Source organism: Delphinapterus leucas, chromosome 6 (genome assembly GCF_059928025.1).
Source record: "Delphinapterus leucas isolate spDelLeu-1000000601 "Yukka" chromosome 6, BTC_Dleu_Yukka2, whole genome shotgun sequence".
In the NCBI taxonomy this organism is placed as follows: Eukaryota; Metazoa; Chordata; class Mammalia; order Artiodactyla; family Monodontidae; genus Delphinapterus; species Delphinapterus leucas.
This window is the reverse complement of record NC_143134.1, coordinates 54,871,929-54,896,226: the sequence shown is the minus strand read 5'-3', so window position 1 is coordinate 54,896,226 and position 24,298 is coordinate 54,871,929. Positions and strand designations below refer to the sequence as shown.

The following is a 24,298-nucleotide window of genomic DNA, read 5'->3' as shown; positions in this document are numbered from 1 at the left end:
AGGTTCCTGGTTTAAAGAAAACAACAAAAATTGAAGACATGAGAAGCAAATAACCTGTAAACACAGCTGAGTGTGATAAATACTTCTCCTTTCTCCACTTCCCTACCTCTGCATGAACGCGAAGGTAAGCAGGTCAACCCGTGGGCTGAAAATGTGAAGCCAACAAAGACTTCCTCCTGACTGCCCAGCCTCTGCTTCCTCACCCTCTTCCACTACTGCAGCTGACCCTGCCTCAGTCTCAGGATCCTATTCGGTTCCTCCTCGTTCCTTTCAATCCAAATCTGGAAGCACCGGCCAATAGTTAATATACTTACATTAATTAAACTGAAATGGAATATGTTCCTCAGCAAGCTTTTACAGCCAGTGATAACTTTTAACTAGAATTATACAATGATTCTGAAGCAGAACATGACATAAAGTAGTAGAATGAGCACCAGATTTTGGGGCCACAGCTATGCTTCTCACGTTGGGCAAAAGTTGCTGTGACTGTGGGAAAGTTAACAAGCCTCAGTGACCTTCAGTTTCTCTGGCCTCACATTTGTTCCATGACGATTTTGGGGAGCTCCTGGATGGAAGAGCTGGAATACCTTCATCACCAGCATCTCCTCTTGTTTGGCATGAGCACCCTTCTATCCAGCTCTCCTCCCGTCTAGCCCTCCTCCGGGCCACCCCAAGGGCAGGCTGGCTCAGTCCTGTTTCTTCTAACCTTCACCAAACACTTCCTTTCACCGACAAGACTCCTCCATGTATATTTCTGATTACTGCGACTTGTTAGATATATTTTATTTATTTTAATTTGTAACATTCAAATGGCTAAAAATTAAAATACAAAAATATGCTGTAAATCCTCTTCCACCCTGTTCTCCTCCCTTAGTTTCTCTCCCTACCCCACTCCACCAAATACAGGTTATCATCACTGTAATTTATTCCTTGTATATAGTCTTTATTTAGTCATACCTAAGTAAGGTCAAATATAAAATGTGTTTTACATTTTAATCTCAAATGTAGTATTTTATATATACAGTCTGCATCTTGCTTTTTTTTTTTTTCCAGTATAGGAAGAGCACCCAATTCTTTCCTCCAGCTGAATAGTTTTCCTTTGTGTGAATATGACTTAACTATCTCTAATTGGAAGGATGTGGGTGATTTTCTGTCTTTTGATATTATATATAACATTGCAATGAATAATACTGTATGTAAGTCATTTCACATGGATGCAAGTATTTTTATAGGACACATTTCAGACCTGCACTTGATGGATAAAACACTATATGCATCTGTAATTTTAATAGATTTCACCAAGTTGCCTCCACAGTGATCGTGTCAATTTCCAGGACTCTGGCAAATTATAAGAGCATCCCTCCCCAAAGTCTCCATAAGAGTGTTTTTAAAACCGAACTCGGCAGTTTCATCTATCTGATAGGTTATAAATGGCACGTTAGTCACTTTTAATTTCTATCTTTTATTATTGTGCATGAGGTTGAACCTCTTTTCATGCATTTATGTTTTCCTCTGCAAACTGCTTGCTCATGTCCTTTGGCTTTACTTCTATTGTGTCACCTGTAACAAATATTCAGTGTGTGATGATATTTTCAGATCTTGCAATACAAATTATTCCTAGTATTTCTCATTGCTCCTACCAATTTCTGGCAAATAAAGAAATCACTGGGATGGATATTCTATGATAAGGAAAGTATTATAGTGGAGACATATATCATTATATCTACTTGGCCAACTTTTATGAAGATATACCCATTTGAAGAACAATTATGAAATATTAATGGCTCATTTCAACTCATAAAAATTTCAGATGGATAGAAAATACAAAGTGACATTACAAAATAAAAACACTTGTAGTCAATGTGCATCATCTTAAAGCATAGACCAATATATATATATATAAACCAAATTAAACAATATATATATTTATATATATAAATATAAAACAAAATTAAACAATATATATATATAAACACAAAACCAAAGCAATACTACCATTTTAAAACAAAAAGAAATAATAGTGTCTGGAGAAATCTTACCACCCCTCCACCTACCCTATGCTTTTAAAGCCTGCCGTTGGCTCTTCCTCCACATGGTTCAAGTTTCCATTCCTTGTTTGCTCAGCTTTCCTGTGAGTCGGAACACAAAGAACAGACATCGGTTGATTTCTACTTGGACAATGGTCCAGGCACAGGTGCTATAGTCCTGGTTTTCCAGGTAATCACGTATCCTTTGGAAATATATTTTAACCTGTAATCTAAGGTTCTCACTGCCCAAGGTGTCTCTTTTCTGCTCTGCTTGCCGTCTCATGAGCCCTTCTAGGTATTTCAGCTGTTGATGAAGTTCAATGAGGAGCTTCTCCATGTGGCTTCCCTCCCAACCATTCAGAGAAATAATTGCCCTGAAGAGGTTGAAGATCTGCTGAAGCATCTCATGAAGAATGGCCAGTGCTTGTCCTTTCTGGTACTGGTGAGGATTCATAGACTTCTGGGGAAGCAGGAAGTTTTTCCTGTGTGGTAGACACTGCTGAATTGAAGAGGTCTGCAATTTATTCAAGAGTTTTAAACTCTCTCTGTTCACTCTCTTTTGTTGGAAAAGAACCAGTTTCAGCTCTCGGGAGCAGACAGAGGAAGAAGCCAACAGCACCAGCACAATTTCAAAGAAAGGCTTGTTAATCATGGTGAAGGTCAAATACTCCACTCACCTCTGTACAGACTTGATAAGGCTCCAACTCTAGTGGCTATATGTCTTTCGTGCATCTCAGATTATTCTGGAAGGGGATCTCTTTTGCAGTTTTGTTTCTAATGCTGTCATTTCTCAAAGTTTACATGTTAGGCTTTCTGGTTCCCTTTTCATACTGTTCATGGGACATTTCCTCCCCATTGTGTTGGCTGTTTGAGGAAGTAATCAGAAGAATTTGTTTTCTTTGTATGTGTTCCTTGAGACAATTACAGACCAGTCATCCAAAATGATCTTCTATTACTCTCATTATTTATTACACACAAAGTTTGACTCAACACAATACGCTTTCTAAATATTTAGTCATTTGGTCAAGCTTATTAAAGTTCTTTTATTGAGAGTAAATGTTTCTTCTTAAAGTAGTAGTGTTTCATGGAGTTATATGTATCAGAGGCTTAGAAGCATCTGTAAGGCACTCAGGGGCAAAAATTAAATAACAAAAATTTGAGTAAAATTAAAGGTCAAACTGGCTCCACCAAGCTGTAGAAAAGGAAAGGTTTTTAAAGGTAGAAAGGGGGCAGAAAAAAGAAAATTATTAGCAAAAAATGTATTGTCTCAGGCAAGGTTCCTTCCTAAGGGGAATGGAGGGGCCTATACGGCAGATTACCTCACTAGCGCTAACCAGGTAATTCTAGGTTGACTGGTTAAAGGTTACATTCCTGGGCTGTTGAAACGGCAATTAAATTAAATATTAAGTCTTGGTTTACTGACATGGGGCTTAGCACAAGTAACTCCATTTTGGGTCTGCTGTCTCCTTTTTAACACTACTAAATTTAAAACCTCAAGTAGAACTGTAAATTTGCACAAATCCTTGAGCAAATTAATCTTAAGATTATGTATCAGCAATCTTAAATTGTTTTGTGTCTTATCCAAGCGGTTTAACATCTAAGATTCTAGCCTATGGAAGTAATATAAAAGGGAAAATATTAGCAAAAGAAGGTCATTAAAAAATTATTGCAATTGCAGAATATTAGAGACAGCCTATAGGTCCAACAATAGGGGAATGGCTAAATAAATGTTGGTAAGTCCACATAATGAAATGCTATGTAACCATTATAAATGATAAAAATTATGCGTGAAAAGAGTTTGGGAGCAGTTGGTTAGTCTATATTCCCTAGGGTACCAATAACTATGGTAAATCAATGTGACTAGTTTACATCAGTAATGCTTCTTGAATTACAAATTCCCAGTTCCATATCTAAGTCCTCCAGAATAAACCCCCAATCAACCTTTCCGATCTTAGATAAGATTGCTCAAAATGTAGTATGAGGGAACCTGAATTCCAAATAAAGTTAATGATGCGCTATTCCCTTAATATAGCTAGACTTGTGTGTGTGTATTAATGATATTTTCTCTCTCTGAAACATCACTTGTTGCCTCCTTCACTCCCAGTACCTGTCTGTCCAAGGACTAAGGACAACTTCTCCTTTAGGGCCTAGATCTCTCCCCAAGGAGGTTTAATCTCTTCTCTGGATCCTCACAGCACTTTGCACCTTTTAAGCCACTTTTCCTGGTCTGCCTTATATATGGTTATTTATTTACCTGTCTTACAACCTTCCAACATTAAAACCTCTTAATAGAGTGGCATAAACACTCATCTTTTTTACTGTCTATACAACTATAATAGGAGCTTAACAAACCTGTGTTGACTTGGAGTGACAATGTGCTCTACCACAAAGTAATACAAGATGTTACATCTTATATTTGACCATTTCTCTGCAGGTAGTTGGGTGAGATCACAAGTGTCGAAAAGAGACTATAAACATGTGTGGTCTCATTATCTACCAGCTCAGCTATATGCTGGTGTCACTTAGTCAGTCTGGTATTAATAAGCTCAAATAAACTGAGTCAACATGCTCCATGGAGGAATCTTTTCCCGTACAAAAAGTTCAACTACATCGATCAAAAGATTTCTAACATTTTGGGTGCTGTGGAATTTGAACTTTCAGATCCAGGTCCATGAGAGTCAAATTACAGAAATCTCTTATCTGAGCTAACAAGGTAAATAGGCTTTAAACTGATGTCAGGGAGTGGGAGTTGGAAAGAAAAGAAAACTTCACACCAAATTGGACAGAGTATTAACTCTGTTCAAAGGTAGGTTATGTCATGTTAAACCTTGGGCCCATGACTACAAACTTAACATCTAAGCTATGCACAGCTTGTATTGGATATTGTTCTGTAAAGCATGTCCTCTCTGAAAAGTTTTTAAACTTTTCACAGGATCAAAAATTACCTAGTAATTCCACTAGACTTACTGGTTATTTGACATCTGTATATAGTGTTCCTCTGCTTGGGACCATGGTGTCCATCAGGATGACAAATACTTCTTTCATGTTTTCACATCTCCTAGGGCAACCAGTAACTTTATAAAGTGATTCAGTGAACTAAGGGCTCTGTTCTTTCCCACTGGCTGCTAGAGAAGTCAATTGCTTAAGAAAAGGCTAGGGAAAAAGAAGGAAATCTGTTATATATTATCATCGGAATTACGGAATTTGGATTTTGAAGTCACAAAGACCTGGAATGAAATATTCTCTATACCATCTGCTGGCTGTGTGACTTTGTGCAAGTTACTTAATTCCTTTCTCACTCAGTTTTTTCATCTCTAATTTATAAACATTTTTGAGGATCAGCAGATAATAAGATTATAAATAAAAATCTAGTATGGTGTCTAAACTATGATAAATAACTAATGCATATTATTTTACTTTCACTTAACAAATGACTTCATCAGCCACATTCTTCCTGGGGATTCATAGATAGTTATGGTAAAATATTTTTACAGATAGAACAGAAGATAGGAATTAAAAGTTCAACATTTTTATCTTCTTGTGGCTCTTTTGAAGATAAGCTGAGTTGCTCTGGGTATCTGGAAGGGTCTGATCTCACTATATCTGAATAATTTATATTGTGGCAGCAACTCCACTAGTGTTCTTGAAATTTCTTCTTCTCCCTCTTCTCCTCTTTCTCCTCCTTCTTCTCCTCTTCCTTCTCTGCCCCTTCTTTCTCTATCTGTGTCTCTGTTTCTCTCTCTCTCTCAACAAAGACCTATGGTTATTTATAATATACAAAAGGAATAACATCTGTTTTGATAACATTCTGATTCTCTATCTAGACAACAGATTTTTGACCTGATCTCAACATATATCTATAAATCTTTAATGCAGAACTTCAGGAAAACACTGTAAGGATAAATGAGAACAATCTCCAATCTGCAATCAAGACTTTCACATCATTTTCATCCAATTGACTATAATAATGTAAAATTGTGTTGATTTCCAAATGCTGGAGGATTTTCCAGATATCATTGTTATTGATTTCTAATTTGAATCTGTTGTAGTCAAAGAAATTTAAATTTATTGAGACTTATTTTATGGCTCAGGATATGTACTATCTTGGTGACTTGTACCATGTGAACTCAAAAGAATTATTTTCTGGCTCAGGATATGTTCTATCTTGGTGACTTGTACCATGTGAACTCAAAAGAATTATTTTCTGCTTTTGTTGGCTGAACTGCTCTATAAATTGTAATTAGGTCAACTTGGTTGATAGCATTGTTGAAATTTTCTATGCTCTTTCTATCATTTGTTCTATCAACTATCAAGAGAGATGCCTTGAAATCTCCAACTATAATTTTGGATTTGTCTATCTCCTTTTCAGTTCTATCAGTTTTTGCTTCATATATCTTTAAACTCTGCTGTTAGGTACATCACATCACTGTCCACTTGATGAATTGACTCTTTTATTTTGAAATGTCCCTCTTTGTCCCTGGTAATATTCCTTATTCTGAAATCAACTTTGTCTCATATTATATACTCATGCTTTCTTTTGATTAGTGTTTGCAAGGTGTATCTTGCTGTATCTTTTTACTTTTAACCTATACATGGTTTTTTCATATTGAAAGTGAGTTTCTTCCATATGGCATATAATTGGACCTTGCTTTTTATCCAATCTAACAATCTTTGCTTTTTATTAGAGTGTTTGGGACATTTCCATTTAATGTGATTATCGATATGTCTGGGTTTACATCTACCATTTTGCTATTTGTTTTCTAATTGCCTGCATGTTCTTTTTCCTTCTTTTAGATTTATTTTTAAAAAGTAATTCCACTTTATTTCTACCATGAGTTTATTAGCTACACCATTTTGTTTTATTTTTATAATAGCTTCTCTAGGGTTTAAAGTATATATTTTTATTTAGCATATTACAGTTTACTTTCAAACAATATTATATAACACAAAGTATATTGTAAGGATATTACAACAACATATTTCTATCTTTTCCCTTTCATCCTTGTATTATTGTTGTCAGACATTTTCACATATTTTAAACCTCTAATGCATTGATATTATATTTGTCTTTTAAATAGTCAATTATATTGTAAAGAGATTCTGGAAATCTGTCTTCTATATTTATTCACATAGTTACCATTTAACCAACCATATCTACCATCATCATATATTTACCACATAGCTACTGGTGGTCTTCATTCTTTTTTTGTAGATCTAAATTTCTGTCTGGTGTTATTTTCCTCCTGTCTTTTGGCTTACATGATTTCTGAAGGGAAGACTGCTGTCATTCTTAATTTTATTCCCTTGTGCATAATGTGTCTCCTTTTTCTCTGACAGCTTTTAAGATTTTCTCTCTATCATCATTTTTCAGCAATTTGATTATGATATGCCTTGGTGTGATTTTCTTCCTGTATCTTCTACTAGGAGTTTCTTGAATCTGTGTTTTTACAATTTTCATCAGAATCAGAAAAGTTTCAGACATTATTTTTTCCAACATTTTTCATCTTTTTCTGGGACTCTATTGTAGATATGTCAGGACCATCCAATATTTTCACACAGGCCACTGATGTTTTGTTCATTTATTTTAGTCTTTTTCTCTTTTATTTTTGATAGTTCTATGGCTATATCTTCAAGTTGATTGAATAATATCTTATATCTTATCTTATATCCTAATATCTTATCTAATGTTAATCCCACCCAATATATTTATCATTCTAGGTATTACATTTTTCATCTCTAGAAGTTCAATTTGTTCCTTTCTGACATCTTTCATTTCTTCCTTCATTATGTTCATCTTTTCTTCTTCCTTCTTGGGCTTATGGGGTATTTTTATAATAGGCCTTTTAACCTCCTTGTCTGCTAATTCTATCTGTGTCATTTCTGGGTCTGGTTTCTTGATTATTTTTTCTACTGCTTATGGGTCCTATTTTCCTGCTTCTTTGCATGCCTGGTAGCTTTTGGTTGGATTCTGAACATTCTAAGTTTTACTTTACTGGGTACTGAATTTGCTAAGTCCTATATATATGGTTGGGCTTTGTTTAAGACATAGTTAATTTACTTGGAATCTGTTTGATTTCTTGGGGCCTTGCTTTTAAGCTTTGCTAGAGTGGATGGATCAGACTTTACAGTCTAGGGCAATGTTATTCCACTACCAAGAGAATACCCTTGTAAGGACTCTCCTCAATGTTCCCTGTATTAGGAAGTCTTTGCAATTTGGTCAGTAGAAAATGAAATATTCCCAGCCCTGTGTCAGCCCTGGGGATAGCTGGCCTGTTCCTTTCTGGGTCTTTTTCCCCAGTCTTGGTTAATTCACACATCACAAATTAGCTACAGACTCCAGCAGTCCCTTCTACAGATCTCTGTATCTTTATATCTCAGTATTTGTCTCTATCTCTTTTCTCTCTAATATTTTGCCCTGCAATATCTAACTACCTCTCTGAACTCCAAACTTTGACTATCAACTCAGTGAGATCACTGATCTGTTTGGGTTTCCTCCTCCTCCTTGTGCTCCTAGAAATTTTCTCCACACAGTAAGCAGGAGCAATAATAGGGCTAACTATATTTATTTTCTTTTTCTCAAGGATCATTATCCTATGCTTCCTGTTACCCAATGTCTGAAACCTATTGTTTAATATGTTTTCTTTCATATTTTAGTTGTTTAAAGTGGGAGGGTGAATCTAGTCTCTCAACATGTCTGGAAGTGAAAGTTCTCTCAACATTAATGATCTAAATCGGAAGTTAGCAAACTACAACCCATGAGCCAAATCCAGTTCACTACCCGTTTTCATAAATAAAGTTTTACTGGAACACAACTGTGCCCATTCAATTATGTATTGCATATGACACTTTCATGCTATAATTGGCGAGTTTAGTTGTGACAAAAATGGGCTTTGTCAGTGACTTCTAAGTTTATTAGCTGAAAGTATATTTCTATTTCTTCACTTTTCCCATAATTTATTTACTATTAATCTAAAAAAATAAGTGCTGTAATTAGAATCCTGATTACCTCTGTGTGCTAAAAATATGCCAAAATAGTTTGTTAGTATGGAAGGCATTTAAAACTCAACCAAAGGATGGCAGTATAAGATCAATTACTTATAGCCTGGAATCAGCTTGCACCATTAGCAAAAGAAATCAAAACGTTCACGGCATCTAGTAGTCTAATAATATGTAGTCAACATGTTATTGCTTTGACCAACTGAATTGTTCCCATAATGCATAAGCTTACTAATCACTCTGACTCATACTAAGATACTTACTGGTTAGTGTTAAATATTTTTCTTTTTTTGCTTTGATTATTCTAATGGACATTTACTGCTTTCTGGATATCCACTGTCATCACTGCTCTCTTCTCTGGGGGTTACAGGTAAACATATCCTGACTTCTCTGCCTACTCTTGGATCTTGTGCTTCTGGCCAGACTCCTCAGTGTGATACATCCAGCCCTAGTCCAAAATACTCAGTGCCCCACTTTGACCTGGCCTCAGTGATTATTTCAGGCATGGTCATTTGTCCCAATGATTTCAACAAACCTCTATCCCCATTTTCTAAGCATAAACTTGCAAATTAAATTAACCATACTAATTTATCTATCACAGAATGCTGGAGTTGGAAGTGATCTTAAATAGTATGTAATCTCTGCTTCCCTTTCCCTTCCTGAAAAACTAGTTCTAAAGCCAAAAGATGGGTAGGAAAAAGTAAGCATTGTGCTGGAAGGGGCAGGGACTCATGGTGGTCCAGACGCCATGGTAGGATGCCAGAGTTCAAAGAGGATGGGTCAAGCACCCACATGAAGAGATAACCTGGCATGAGACGTTGGAGCCTGAGAAGAATGAGTAGAGTACCTGCAGTGGGTGGGATGGGCAGCTGCTGTGAAGAGTCACAGCCTGAGTTGGGTGAGGAGAGCAAAGTTTCTTATGGACAAAGTTTCAAAGTAAAATTCTGTTATTTATTTGTACAAGTTGTATATATTTAAGGTATACAATGTGATGTTTTGATATACATGTGCATCATGAAATGACTACTATAGTCAAGCTAATTAATATGTCTATTACCTCACATAATTACCTAAATAACTTAATTAGTTTTAAAGAGTGAAAGAGTAACTTTACAGTGGAAAAGCCCAGCAGCCATAACCTCATTCAAGGGATCAAAGTGAACCTCAAAATGGGACAAACTGAAATCATGGATGACCAGATAAGATGCAACTCAAAAAACACAACCATCTCTTTTGTGCTCTTACTGCCAAGTGTAAATAACTTTAATCATGAAGCACCATTACTTAAACCCAACTGAGGAACATTCTACAAAACAACTGCCCTGACTATTTCAAGGTTGTGAAAGTCAACAAAAGACCAAAGAACTGTTTCAGAATAAAAGAGACTAAAGGGACTTCCAGTTTCCAGTTCTGTGTGTAAGGAGCATGGAAGTAGTCACTCTGTCTTAACAAGTAAAAAGTTGAACAGACCAAGAAATCAATAACTCTTTTAGGATCCATAAAAGAGGGGAAAACACAGAGCAAGCTTCTGTCCCACAATTCAGAGAGAGAGAGAAAGAGAGAGGAGAATACAGGGAGTAAGAGTTTACTGGAGCAGAGACTCAGAAGAGGAAACCACTGTGGGAACCAGTGCTGGGTGGGAAAACCTGAACTGTAATTGGTGAGTTGCTGGATGCTCAGTGAGACTAAAGGATATGCCAACTCAATACATAGCATGATTCTGAACACTGTCCGTTCACAATTAACAATATTATTAGTACAACTGCACAAATCTAAATATGAAGGCTGAGTATTATACGGTACTAATGTAACAATGTTGATTTCTCAGTTTTGATGATGGTATTGTGGTTATATGGGAGAAATGTTCTTGTTTGTAGGAAGTACACATTAAAGTATTTGAGAGTATTAGAGCATCAGATTGGCAACTTACTCTGAAATAATTCCAAAACTAAGGTTCTCTCCTCTGTATTGGCAACTTTTGAGATATCAGAAGGAAAAAAAAGTTTGTGTTGTGTGTATTTTTTTAAGTGAAATAACCCATTTTTGAGATGTGGTAACTGAGGCCTCATAGGGCAGAGTATCCTTCTTTTTACATACTATCATCACCTATACTATTCTTTCTTCCCCTCTTCATAGTTTAATTTAGGCCAAGAATGGCAAAAATTCAGGGAAAAAAAGGCCACCACTCCCCATTATGAATATATATAGCATGATGCTTAAGCCCATGGAATCTAAAGTGTGATATATTAGATTTAAATCCCAACTCTATCATTTGTTTGCTGGTTGGTCTTGGGCAAGTTTTAACATTTCTGTGTCTCAGTTACATTAATGTAAAGTCATGGTATCCCATGGAGCTGTTGTGAGATCTAACTGAGATAATCCAATTAATGTGCTTATCACATGGTCTGTGCTCAATTAATAGTAGTATGTTATTTGTATTAGGCACAACAGTATTAATATCAAAAGATTATAGCACTCTTTCACACTGATCCCTAGGTAACTGCTCTCAACATAGCTCTCCAAGCAGACCCCTATTAATCAATCACAGCTGGAAATAAGATGAAGCCTATCTTCCATCAATGGTTTTTCAGTAAATGTTGATTAATCCAAAGAAAGAAGGACCAAGTGGGTGCATGCTCTAGAAGCACTTACACAACATTTACTGGTCCTCATGATACTAATTCATTCAACACATTTTTTTTTTTTTTTTTGCGGTACGCGGGCCTCTCACTGTTGCGGCCTCTCCCGTTGTGGAGCACAGGCTCCGGACGCGCAGGCTCAGCGGCCATGGCTCACGGGCCCAGCCTTTCCGCGGCATGTGGGATCTTCCCGGACCGGGGCACGAACCCGTGTTCCCTGCATCGGCAGGCGGACTCTCAACCACTGCACCACCAGGGAAGCCCCCATTCAACACATTTTTATTGATTGCTTATTATCTTCCTATTACTGCTTTAGACCTGTTCACTGAGCCAGAGATAAAGATTACTGGAATGTGGTTTAATTGGATTGATTAGGAAGGATGAGAAGGGAGAAACAGTGAAATATAATCAAATTATGTAGCACAATATAAAACAGAAGTAGATCAGAATAAGATCAGTTGGGAGCATCTTTTCTTTCCATTTATTCACCTTTTTGTTATACAACCTCTGTATACAGAATGAGAAGAGCAAGCAGCCTGAAGATCAACCCTGAGGATCACCAGTACTTAAGGAATGAGTAGAAGAGGACACCACAAGGGAAATAAAGAGCGCCTAGATCAGTAGAAGGAAAACCATTTTTCAGGAAAAAAGGGTAGTCTAACAGTGTCCAGTGCTGCTGACTGGATAAGCAAAATAAAGTACTTGAAAGCATATGTTTGAGTTAATGTCATGGAAGTCATTAGTGACTCTGATAAACAGAATTTTCAATAGGGTAGTCTCGGTAGAAGCCAGATTTCAACGCTTTTAAGAAGAAATGGAAAAACAATGTAGGCAATGCCAACAAAAATTTGATCACTCCAGGGAGGAGAAAAATAGAGTGGAAGCAGGAGTAGGATGTTCAATCTTGAAAGGTTCTGTTTATAAATTTTGATTTAAGGTGAGAACGACTACCCGTTGGCTGCAAGAAGCCAGGAGAGAGAGAGAGAGAGAGAGAGAAAGAGAGAGAACTCATGGCGGCTTGGTCTTTAGCAGGAAGGAAAGAGGAAAGAATAGGCATTGATGCAGGTTGGTGTGCAGGTGTGGATGAGGAAGTTGAGAGTTTCATTCTGATGGTTTCTATTTATTTTCTTGGTGAAGTAGGAGGTTAGATCACTTGAAGGGCCATCTTTGAGATCAGCATTTGCCTTGGCACATGCTGTTTCCTCTGCCCTCAAAGCCCTTCTTGTCTCCAACCCCTCTTCACCTACTGACGTGCCTCTCTGCATCCTCTTATATCCCCATTCATTGTTTTCATCATAGTCTATAAGATCTGTGACTATTTTATTAATTTCTCTCTCTCCTAAGGAGACAGTAGCCAAGTCTTTGTTTTGCTCACATTGAAATCACACAGCCTAGCACATTATATTCCTAGCTTGGAATAGTAGGGATTCAATAAAAATTGGATGAATTAGTGTTTTTAATTCAACAGAAGAGGGAGAAGTGTCCTAGGTTTGAAGAGAAGGGACAAGATTTAGGGCTGTGATAGCAAAAAATGTGAGGAAGAGATGGCTGAACGGGTAGGAGAGTAATATTGACCTGGTGTGATAATAAATTTTGTGTGTCAACTTGGCTAGGCCACAGTATTCAGATATTTGGTCAAACATTATCCTGGATGTTTCTATGAGGGTGTTTCTGGATGATATTTACATTTAAATCAATGGACTCTGAGTAAAGCAGACTGTCCTCCATACTGTGGATGGGCCTTATCCAATCAGTTGGAGGTCTGAATAAAACAAAATAAAACAAAAGATTGACCCCCCTCCAAGCAAGAAGGAATTCCACAGTGACTCGATATGTATCATCAGCTTGTCTCCAGGTCTCATGACTGCCAGCCCACTCTGCAGATTTTGGATCTGCCAGCCTCCTTATGCCTCTGTGTACATACACACATCCTATTAGTTGACTATTACACCTTGTTGGGTACATTGGTGAACCTAAGTTAATAATGGCATCAATTTACCTTGCTTTGAGCAGAAGCAGAGAAGGTCCACAGTCCACCCAGGGTTGGGGCTTTGCCAGGTGGTATTCAACTGAATGACAACGAAATAATTCCAAGATATTAGTAAGAGAGTAGTAGAAGTATTGGACCCTGGAATTGGTAACAGGTGAGTCTGGATTATACCTAAATGATCGAGTTCAGGAGCAGTATAGTCCTCCTAAACCCCTCTGATCATATTTTCTCTAGTTTGAATACCTGGCTAGATAACAACGTTACTTGTGTATCCATTCACATGGAAATATCCAAATAATAGCCACTGCTTACTGAATATATACTATCTATGAGACACTTCTCAAAAAGCTTTACCTCCTTCCTCTCCCTCTCAGCAGGATTCTTGGTAAAATAGTGTAAAGTAACAGAGACTCTCTTAGCATTATATAACACATCAAAATTATGAGAAGTGGTCTACATAACGAGAAAAATTTGTCCTATATATGTTCTGACAAATTAAAAGACCTAAGCTTTTCTAAGATGAACAGTAAAAGGTATCCAAAGCTCTTCAAAGATGAAAGTTTTAAAAAGGCAAGTATGAGGCACGATCTTGAGGACATTTCATCATGTGGCTAGGAGTGAGCCAGGAAATTAGGCAGGGTAGGGAAGAGAGGTTTAGACAAAGGGAAGATGAAGGGGGCCAATGAAAGAGATGGCACCCTGGACAACCATCTGAGATGGTTGCTACAGACTGAAAAGTATTTCAATGGGAAAGGTTAAGAAATGGTTTGTATTTTCTCTGAATGCCAAGTGTGTTCACTGTTGATTAATGGTAAGATTACTTCCTTTCTGGTAGTAAACAACACCTCCACAACTGTCCAAAATTATTTATTTAACTAACACTTATACCTCTTACTTTGTGCAAGGCATTGTTCTAGGCAAACTGCAAATATCATATTAATTCATTTAATCCACACAACTACTCTATGAAGTAAGTATTATTATTACCCCCACTGTATAAACAAGGAAGCTTAGATGGAGACATATTAAATACAAATGTTGTTCATCGTTAAGAAAATACATTAATATTATTTCTAATCTTTTTTTAGGAGTTTGGGATTAATACATACACAGTACTATATATAAAATAGGTAAACAACAAGGACCTAATGTATAGCACAGGGAACTCTATACTCAATATCCTGTAATAACATATAATGGAAATCTGAAAAAGAATATATATTTTTTTTAAAAGATAAAATTCTAATGTTTATAATATGCTTGAGAGGTAGGTCTTATTATCTCCACTTAAAAAATGAAAAGAAAAAAACACCTTTGATTTAGAGAATTAAATAACATTTCCAACTACATGGACTTACACTTCCGCTTATAAGGGAGTAACAGGGTCAAGAATTACCCTCCCACTGTAAACAACTAGAAAACAAGACAAAATACAGGCAACAACGATTTTTAGTCACTGGATAATAGGCAGTGGAAGACTGTGATCCCTGAGAGATGGGAAACAAATGAGGCTTTCTGCTTGGAGACAATTTCTAGACTAGGCTGCAGGGAGGAGAAACCTCCCTGGACAATCTGAGTTAAAGAAAGAGAGATCAGAGTTCGTAGAGCCGACACAGCTAGAATTTGCAGGGAAGAGTACCCAAAAGGGTGGAACTATCTAGAATTTCAGAGGTGTACTCTTGAGCCTTTGGTGGATACTAATGTGTGTACATGTTAGGTGAAATCCTACAAGGCACAACAAGTATAATCTTCAGAAGAAGAAAGTAAGTAACATGCACTTTTAGGCTAAAGAGCACAGAGCTGATGAACACTGAATTCCATGAACACTGAATTCATTGACTCATTTGTAAATTTGGGAAAGAAAGGCCCAATACATAGCAATATATAGCAATCATTCAGGTTCCCATCAGGCACATGGGAGAATACATAGGGCATTCCATAAAGAGCCCTTAAAGAGCCACTCTTAAATGTGGAACTAAATTAGTCCTAAAGTAAAGACTGCTCTAGACCTGTCAAAAGTGCTTAAGAACAAGACTGGAAAAAACCAAACTAATCCACAATCAATATGACTGCCAAAAAAAATATATATATATGACTGCCTGGCAGAGCAAAATACAAAACTCTTAAAAGAAATACATCAAAATCCAGCACAATGAAACATAAAATCACAATGTCTGGCATTCAATTAAAAACTACTGCACCTATGAGGAAATAGGAAAATGTGACCCATACTTAGGAGAATAATGAGTTAATGAATCAGATTGAGAAATAATGGAACTAGCAAAGATATTAACATTATGCTCCATATGCTTAAGGACATAGAGGAAAACAAACATAAACACAATGAGAAGAGAAACGGAAAACAAAATAAACAAGCCAAAGAGAAAGTCAAGATTTGAAAAATACACTATCTGAATATGTCACTATGGGATTCACAACCATACAACAAAGACACAACAGAGACGGTCAGGTCATAAATAGAACTCAAAGTCACTTCCACATGACTCCAAGGTATTATGATTTTCTCATGGTGCTTCTCATTTTATAGTGCCCTATAAAAAGCCACAGATAACAACAATGGTAGAAATATCATTCATGCAGAGGGACTGTGATTAGAGGGACAAATGTAAAGTTCGCATAATGAAGAAAAGAATTTTAGAAACAAGACAGACATAGGCTCAAATTCTAGCTCTGTTATTGAGCTAGGTGAACTCAAATCCATGAACACTGAATTCACTGACTCATTTGTAAATTTGGGAAAGAAAGGACCAATACACGGCAATATATAGCAACAATTAAGATAAAGTGAGAGGATACTTATCACTCCACTTGGCACATAGGCACATAACTTTTTCAATAGCTGGTAGGGGAGAACGCTGAAATTCTTACATGGGCTCAAGAAACTAAATATCAATGACTAGAAGGCCTGCATCAGGCTCAGGAAAAGCTATAGGATGTGTGTGCATGTATGTGTCTATCTGTGTGTGTGGAAGGGGGTGGTCCTGGATGCCAAGGATTCTGTACCAGGCTTCTAGCCACTTTTAAAGCCAGTGGGCCAGATGATGTGCGTGAACATATTTCTCCCAGAATAGCATACAAAGCCTTAATGGATATTACTCTTTTGACCTAAAAAAACGTTTACAGGAATTCTAGATGGAAATCATCATTGAAAAGGATCTGCCAAAATACATATTTTAGGAAATGTGCCAGTCAACTTCACATTGTAATGAATGTTCTCATTTTCCCTTGGAACAAAATGATGTATTTCAGAGTCTGTTTTACCCTGAGATAGTACTGGCTCTGGAACCCAGCATACTAGATGTACAGTACTTGGAGAGTTAGTTAACCTTATTAAGTCTCCATTTTTGTAAAACTGGCATGCTAATAATAACCTTGTAGTTATAACGGTTAAATAAGGTAACATATATAAATTGCCTAGTATTAGTAATTTAATTTTTATTTGTTTCTTGCCCTTCGGGAGTCCTTTTTTCCCTTCAATTCCTATTTATTTTATCTGATATTATGAAATCCTCCTCAGATGGAAATTGAACTAAGATTCCATACCACTGGTCTCTGATGTCAACTCTCTCAGTTTAGGCTTATCACTTCTTCCTTTCCTGAATCAACATTTGAGGGATTAAAAGAGACAAACACAAGAGAAGTCATTGTAACCTCACAGAGCTTTGTCACATTTGGGGTTCATTAATCTCTGAGTTTTGAGAAGAACTTGGTTGGCTTCACTCCTTGGTAGAGCAAAGAGAAAAATAAACCAGGAGACTATAAAATATTAAAGAGCTGGAAACTTTGCCCTTTGCCTTCTTAACCTAGCCTACATTTTTCAAGGCTCTAAGCAACTATCAAGAGACAGAGTTGTCTAAAATCAATACTGCTACCTTGTATAACCACCAGAAAGCAGTTATGAAGACCGGTGCCTGACCTGGCCCAGAGATTAATGAGTTTGCTGAAAAACATAGTCTGACTACCTAGTCACACATTTCTCCTGGCATAGGACTGGAAGGATGACTAGTACAGAGGCTGTGGCCTAAAGTGGTGCCAGGAAATTCTCAGATTGGTGAGAGTATTATCAAAAGACCAGTGAGCTGGGAGGGTATCCAAGTGATCTACAGGCTGCCATGCCAAGAACCCAAGTTCACTTGAATTCCAGGTAAAAATATTCTTTGTGGGCTAAGATGTGTTGTCTCAAACAATGCGCTCTTCTAAATAAATGAACTAAAAATGAAGACAAAATACTGCTGCTTAAAAATCTTATTAAAGGTGTAGTAGTAGATTTGCAAAGTTCTTTATGAAGGCTGAAAATCTATGCCTGGAACATGGAGGGAGAAGCACTGAACAGATTTACTTAAATTCAATTTCAATTTTTCCGGGCTTAATAGATATTAACATCAGGTCAATTTATCTTCATGATTAACTTCCTGTAGGCACCTAAGTTTGACCCCATCTATCAGTGTCGAACTTCACTCCGACTAACCTAGGAAGTCAGGAAGCCTAATCTGTGCTGCCTTGGGTCATGTGTGAATGCAAGATGAGGAAGGTCATTCTACAGATGTAAAACAGGGAGACTGCTGCCCAGAGTGGGCCCTCTGGAAATTCAAGAGAAGATGGCTTAGAAATGGTAACACATACCCAACATCAGGTAGCAACTGGGGCATGGGTGGAGCAAGCTGGAACAATGACAGTGTCTTTGATAAGCATCCTTTGTGGTGGCAGTTCTCCTCTTTGGGGCAGAAATAAAGGTTTTGTAAAAAGTCCTTAGACGCAGAAACAAATGTCCTCTTTGTCACTGTGACTGGGTAGCGAATACAGTCAGGTCATATAATGAAACCATTCACTAGCTTTGGGAATATAAATGGAGCTTCTTCCTACTCATCTCACCCATCCTGAAGGTCAGAACAAGATTAAGATCACCCTGAAATGAACTAACTCCCCTGCTGGTGGTGTACTGATACTTTCAAGATGGTTTAGTTACATCAGTGTCTGAGGACCTCAGAAGTGTTTTTCTTTATCCATCAGTATGCATAATATTTACATACAAGGCAGAAAATAGCATTTTAAAAGAAAACATCTTGTATCACAGAAGGGGGAAAATGGACACTATGAAATGTTGCCAGTCAGCTGTTATTTGGGATTGAGTGTTGAATACAAAGTATTGTACTACTACAAGACTTTGAGGTTATTTGTGAGAATTTCAGAGACCAAGGAGACCCATCATTTTATATTCATCACATGGACCTTTAAAAAAATGTATAATTTTGCATCACAGCTCATGGCCACATTCTTTGTACTTTCACGTTACCATCCAAAACAGTTTAAGGACAGTGCTTTATTTTAAAGGAGAGTATAAGCCTAAACATTATAGTGCTTCATTTTAGATTTTAGTAAAATTGCACTTTTACATCCCTAATTCATGTCTATTCAGCCATAATTAGCAAATCACACTATTAGTAATCACACTAATCACACTGATGTGAAAAGAAAAAGTACAGATATGTATGGTGGGAGAGGAGTGAGGTAGGAAACCTAGGGCATTAAGATGGGCAATAGGTACAAAGCAGTTTGTAATTTATTGAGATCAGTACAGGCACAACCACTTTTCTAAACAAGAAAAGCAGTCAATTTTCTGAAAGTCTAAAAATTTTAAATTAGCCTTCATATTAGGCTGATTTATTATTTTTTAAATTATCAAGAGGTAAATAACTAAGACCACTGGTTCTCGGATGGAATGGAACAAAGATTTTGCAAGTTGAAGCTGGACGATCTACTGCTAAACTCAAATAATGGCAAGCATTTCCCAATGCATATAGAGTAAGTTAATGGACAGAGCTTTCTAAATTGTAAGCATTTTCCTCATAATTTGGTCTTAAACCATTAATGTGGGCAATGATTTACCTTGACTTCTCAAGGTAGCTTCTGATTTGTCCATAATATATAATTAAGGTTGCCATAGCAATAATTCATGGTGTTCTTTTAATAACACCATGACTCCTACATGTTCTTTCCCTTTAAAGACATCAGAAAACAATAGACTAAGACCACTGATCTATTGGCAGGTAAGTAAATGTAAGCTTAAATAAATAAAGAGAAAGGAGCCTGGGCATCCTTCTGTGCCTCAGACAAAAATGAGGACACTGGCTGTGGTCTGTGAAAAAGAAGGGCACTGCACTTAAGGCAACGTCGATATCTTTGGCAGTCTTTTCAAAGGATGAAGTTTCAGCAAGTGCTACACAGCTAATTTTGAGACTTTCCGGAAGGCAGTGCTGTCATTAATTACTCTTTATATTCCTCCTAAAGGGAACTTGATTTTTAAGTACTTGTTACTCCTTTAAAACCTGGACAGTAAGGGTTTGAAATAACCATAAAATTTACTTATTTAAACAATGAAAACTGTCAGTCATCTTAACAAATATTTACTGAGTGCCTATCAATAATAACAGTGAAATCTAGATACTCCTCATTTGATTCCTTAGAGATTGGTTTTGATTTCTACATCACTGTTTTTCTAAATTATCACTCCTCTTGGCCTTCCCGAGAGAAAGAGTAAGTTGTTAGCATTTAGATTCTCTTGTAATTTTGCCATCTTTTAAGAGGAACTAGAGAATAAACCCTCATACTAAAACACATTAACAAGGAATTACAAATATTAGCTAAAGGCAAGAGAAATACCATAGAAAACTTTGCATATCAGCACATTGCTTGATTACTATTTAAAAAAACTCAGTCCATTAATGTTTTAAAAAATTAAAGGAATGCTTAACTCTGATTCTGGCTACAACCATAAAAGGATGTTTTCAGTACATCAAGAAATGTATACGATGAGATTAAAGAAGAAACGGGCTATTTATGCTATAGGCATGTCACTGAGATACTCGGTATTATATAACTTCAGAATTAAATCAAGGTTGAAAGGTTTTGGAAATTTCACAAGATATTAGACTTGATTTCTTTAATCTAGAAAGGCGTTCTTTTTTCTCATGATTTCTCTAACTCATTCACTCAGCCAATCACTGAACATTAAATTCATTTTTTAGTTAAGTGTTAAAAGAACTGGTCTAAAGTAGAACATGAAGAGACCCAGTCTCACACGAACTCCAGTGTTCATCTAAAATTCTTGAAAGCAGTGATAAAGGATGGTAAAAGGGAAGGCAAACACCAAAAATTGGGAATTTATGTGGGCTATATTATGAAAAGATGAGGAAGAGGAGAGACAAGAAATCTCTAAGGTTTAGGACTTTCTGAAATATCAGCATACTTAAATCTTGCAAGTGTATGAGAAAGTCCTATAAATGAATGGTTCAAAGGACAAAGTTCATTATGATATAGAGGAGAAACAGAAGAAAGGAAAACCAAAAATTGGGGTTATGATGTTTTATAATCAAAATTACTTTAGTGTTTCTGGAAGTATGATTAGGATATACGATAGTAGGAAAATAATTCTAAACTTTTAAGCATATGTAAATATATTAATGATATTCAGTGATGGCACCTGGTGAGTATAAGCAGATACTCCTTACACCCCTTATGAATAGAGCCCTGCCCACAATTTCTATGACCTAGGTAGCCACGTTTGTTTGTTTAGAGGTGACTGGGCCAGAGGAGGTACATGACCCAAGGACTGCCTCTGCCAGAACCCTATGACATGGTCTGGTACAAAAGGAGAATTGAGCCCGTCAGCTTCTCACTCCTGGGAATCAGAACTGGGACACATGGAGAGTCTGTTACAATTAACAGTGGGAAGTGAAGCTGAAAGGTTGTGATGCAGACAGTCCATAAAAGCAGGTGGTGGCACTCATATAAGAGCCCCTCCTAAGCCAAAGCTATGAGAAAGAGAAAAATGAGTAAGAATAGAAAAGTGTACTGAAGAAGAAAATGGAGTACTCTCAGAGGGAGCAGGGAAGCAGTGAGCAATAGATATATAGGAAATGATGGGTGGAGAAGAGTATTCCATTATAGCTGCTTTGATTCTTGACATCTTCTAGTTCCAGTCATGAATTCTTACACTGGACCCGTCCTGTTTGAGGTAACTGCATCCTTGAAATCATTAGAGTTTAACCACAGCAGTAGTTTATATAATAAAGCACTACTGGAATGCCTGAGCAAGGAAATGAGCTCTCACTGAGCAAAGGGACCGCAGCAACTGCAGCGTTTTGTGTGTGTTTTATGAATTAATGAAAGCTGATCCGTTGCAAGTACTTTGTACATTATACAACAATTGATAACCATCATGACAGAGACTCATCAAATGTATTATATGCATAAGGTTTTGCACTAGGTACCATGAAGAAGTAAGAAGACATGCACTCTCCCCTCACAAAGCACTCTTAGGAGGATCTAACCAAACTTAAAACACCTCTTCCTTGGAATGAGATTACTTCACCATTTCCTGTCTAAATTAGGTTCCCTTGTTATGTTTCCATATGCAAAAAAGTACTTCCCTATCATAATCAAACTTGCAATGGCTTATCTCTTTCCTTAATACTCCAAGCCATGGGACAGGACTGACTATGTATCTGGTACATGGTGTGTGCTTAATAAATACTAAATGGTGAATAAATAACTGAAAAAATCGAGGCCATGACACAGAAAGTTGGGTAGAAGACTTCTGTAATTCTCAAAAAAACTTTTATATAGAGCTTTTATATTCAGTGAAGGTAGTGATGCAGAGTCATTAAATTTAGGGGAAGTATTCATCTACAGACGCTAATCATTTTAATTTTAATTTAATTAATTTAATTTAATAAATTAAATTAAATTTAAAATTTTAATTTTAAAAGGTTAAAGGGTTTTCCAGAAATACTCACAGACATAGAAAACAAATTTGGTTACCAAAGGGGATAGTGGGGGGTGGGTGAGAGATCAATGAGGAGTTTGGGATTATCAGATACACATCACTATATATAAAATAGATAAACAACAAGGACCTACTGTATAGCACAGGAAACTGTATTCAATATCTTATAATAACCTATAATGGAAAAGAATCTGAAAAAGAATAGAGATATATGTATTTGAAACTGATATATATACATATATATGTATATATACACACACATATAACTGAATCACTTTGCTGTACACCTGAAACTAACACAACATTGTAAATTAACTATACTTCAATTTAAAAAATGGTTTAAAAAAAGGTGGGTTTTCCCCTAATTTTTCAGTTTGTGGCCTTGTCACCAGTTACATTTTTACCTTTGTTTTTACCTCTTTTTCATTCTCAAGTGCTGATTCTTCTAAGATTAGACCTTGATCTTCCCAAATAACCTCCTCTCTCCTCCCTCTCTCCCCACAATACAGCAATGGAGTCAACCTATTTTTTATGAACAGTCTCTAAAGTCCAGTATATGGGTCTCTTACACAGTTTTAGAAATCAGGAAAGATTTGCAAGTGAAAAGGCAGATGAGAAAACATGGGCAGATACCATTATTGGTTACAGAAATTTTGAGTGCTCTTCTAGAAATTCTTTTAACAGCCAGGTAATTAATTCGGAATCAGCAAGTCAAGTCACTCATTTTTCAGCAAAGTTACACAATTAGATAGAACATATTTCCAAAATATGCAAACTATGAAGGTGGCCTGCTTCCCAGTAACTACATCATCTTCCTGTAACGCCATCCCGGTTCTGTTTCCTCATACATGCTTGATGATCTCCTCAGTACACATCTTTTTGGACTTCTAGAATTTTAATTCCAAACTTAGCAAATTATCTTTGCTGACATTTTCTAATTTGCAGTTCTCATGGCATTACATAGGCATTGTAAGGCAAATCTCTCAGTGCTATTTTCTGATTTGAGACTCTGAAAGCTCTCTAGGCTATTTAAGAAAGGGCATCTGGCTTTATTGCATATACGCAAGTGATGTGCCTGCTCTGTCAATGGAAACTGCCACTTTTGGGCACTGAGGACCCTCTTATCTCCAAAAACAGAACACACACCTAGCCTCAAATACTTGCTCAACTGGCAAATCAACTTAAATGGACTTTCTTATCATTTACCAACTGGGCTTTGCTTTCAAAGACATATTATCTTTACATCAGGGAAGTATTAGTAGTTTCTGACAGCAACTAAGTATATGACCATATATGCAATGCACAGGCAAAGTCCATTAACACTCAAAACTAAAATTTTCTTCATTTATGAATAATACATGAACTTCTCTGTTTGGACTATGCATTGAAGAGACTTTAGGAAACATCTCACCAGATCCATAAAGCTCTCACCTATTGCTCCCAGCGCAGGCTCTTGCTCACCCAAACTCCCGTTTCCCACTACCTGGGCAGCAATTCCACAACCTTTGTCATATGCACTTAGCATAAATGTAACATTTTATTTAATTAACTTTTAAAACATTAAAACAAATTTACTTTCAAAAGGAAACTCTGTGTATTTTTTCTAATATACATTAAATAAACATGTAAAATATTTATATGGGAATAAAAACATCATCTAAGTTTCAGTGAAACTAAAAGTAGTACTTTGGCTTGTTTCGTTACACGTGTGGATGGAACAGGAAACCCACTGTAGTGGATGCTCTAAGCTTCTTTTTTGCCTCTGCATTCCCAGATGAGCAGAACTGAAAGAAGATGGGCCTAACATACAATCTCCTGTAGTCAGTTTAGCTGCTACAGG

The 24,298-nt window shown here is 36.7% G+C and overlaps 2 protein-coding genes across 13 annotated transcripts in view; both read right to left on the bottom strand.

Annotated features, from left to right (window-relative positions):
• LOC149748941 (uncharacterized) overlaps positions 1 to 24,298 on the bottom strand; it is a 151,364-nt gene that overhangs the window by 87,630 nt on the left and 39,436 nt on the right. The gene's annotated exons all lie outside the window — the stretch shown is intronic.
• The window catches only part of IFNE (interferon epsilon), a 65,296-nt gene that overhangs the window by 9,171 nt on the left and 31,827 nt on the right, over positions 1 to 24,298 (bottom strand). For 5 of the 12 annotated variants that reach the window (XR_016393545.1, XR_016393546.1, XR_004024628.2 and 2 more), the window contains exon 1: positions 2,055 to 24,298. This exon is cut by the window's right edge and continues 31,827 nt beyond it. Coding sequence is in view for 9 of the 12 variants with exons in the window: in XM_089913134.1 (XP_089769260.1) it covers positions 2,098 to 2,679 (582 nt within the window). In the remaining 3 variants the exon portion in view is untranslated. The remainder of the gene's footprint in view (positions 1 to 2,054) is intronic. The other 7 variants (XM_089913133.1, XM_089913136.1, XM_089913135.1 and 4 more) reach the window with 7 other exon arrangements.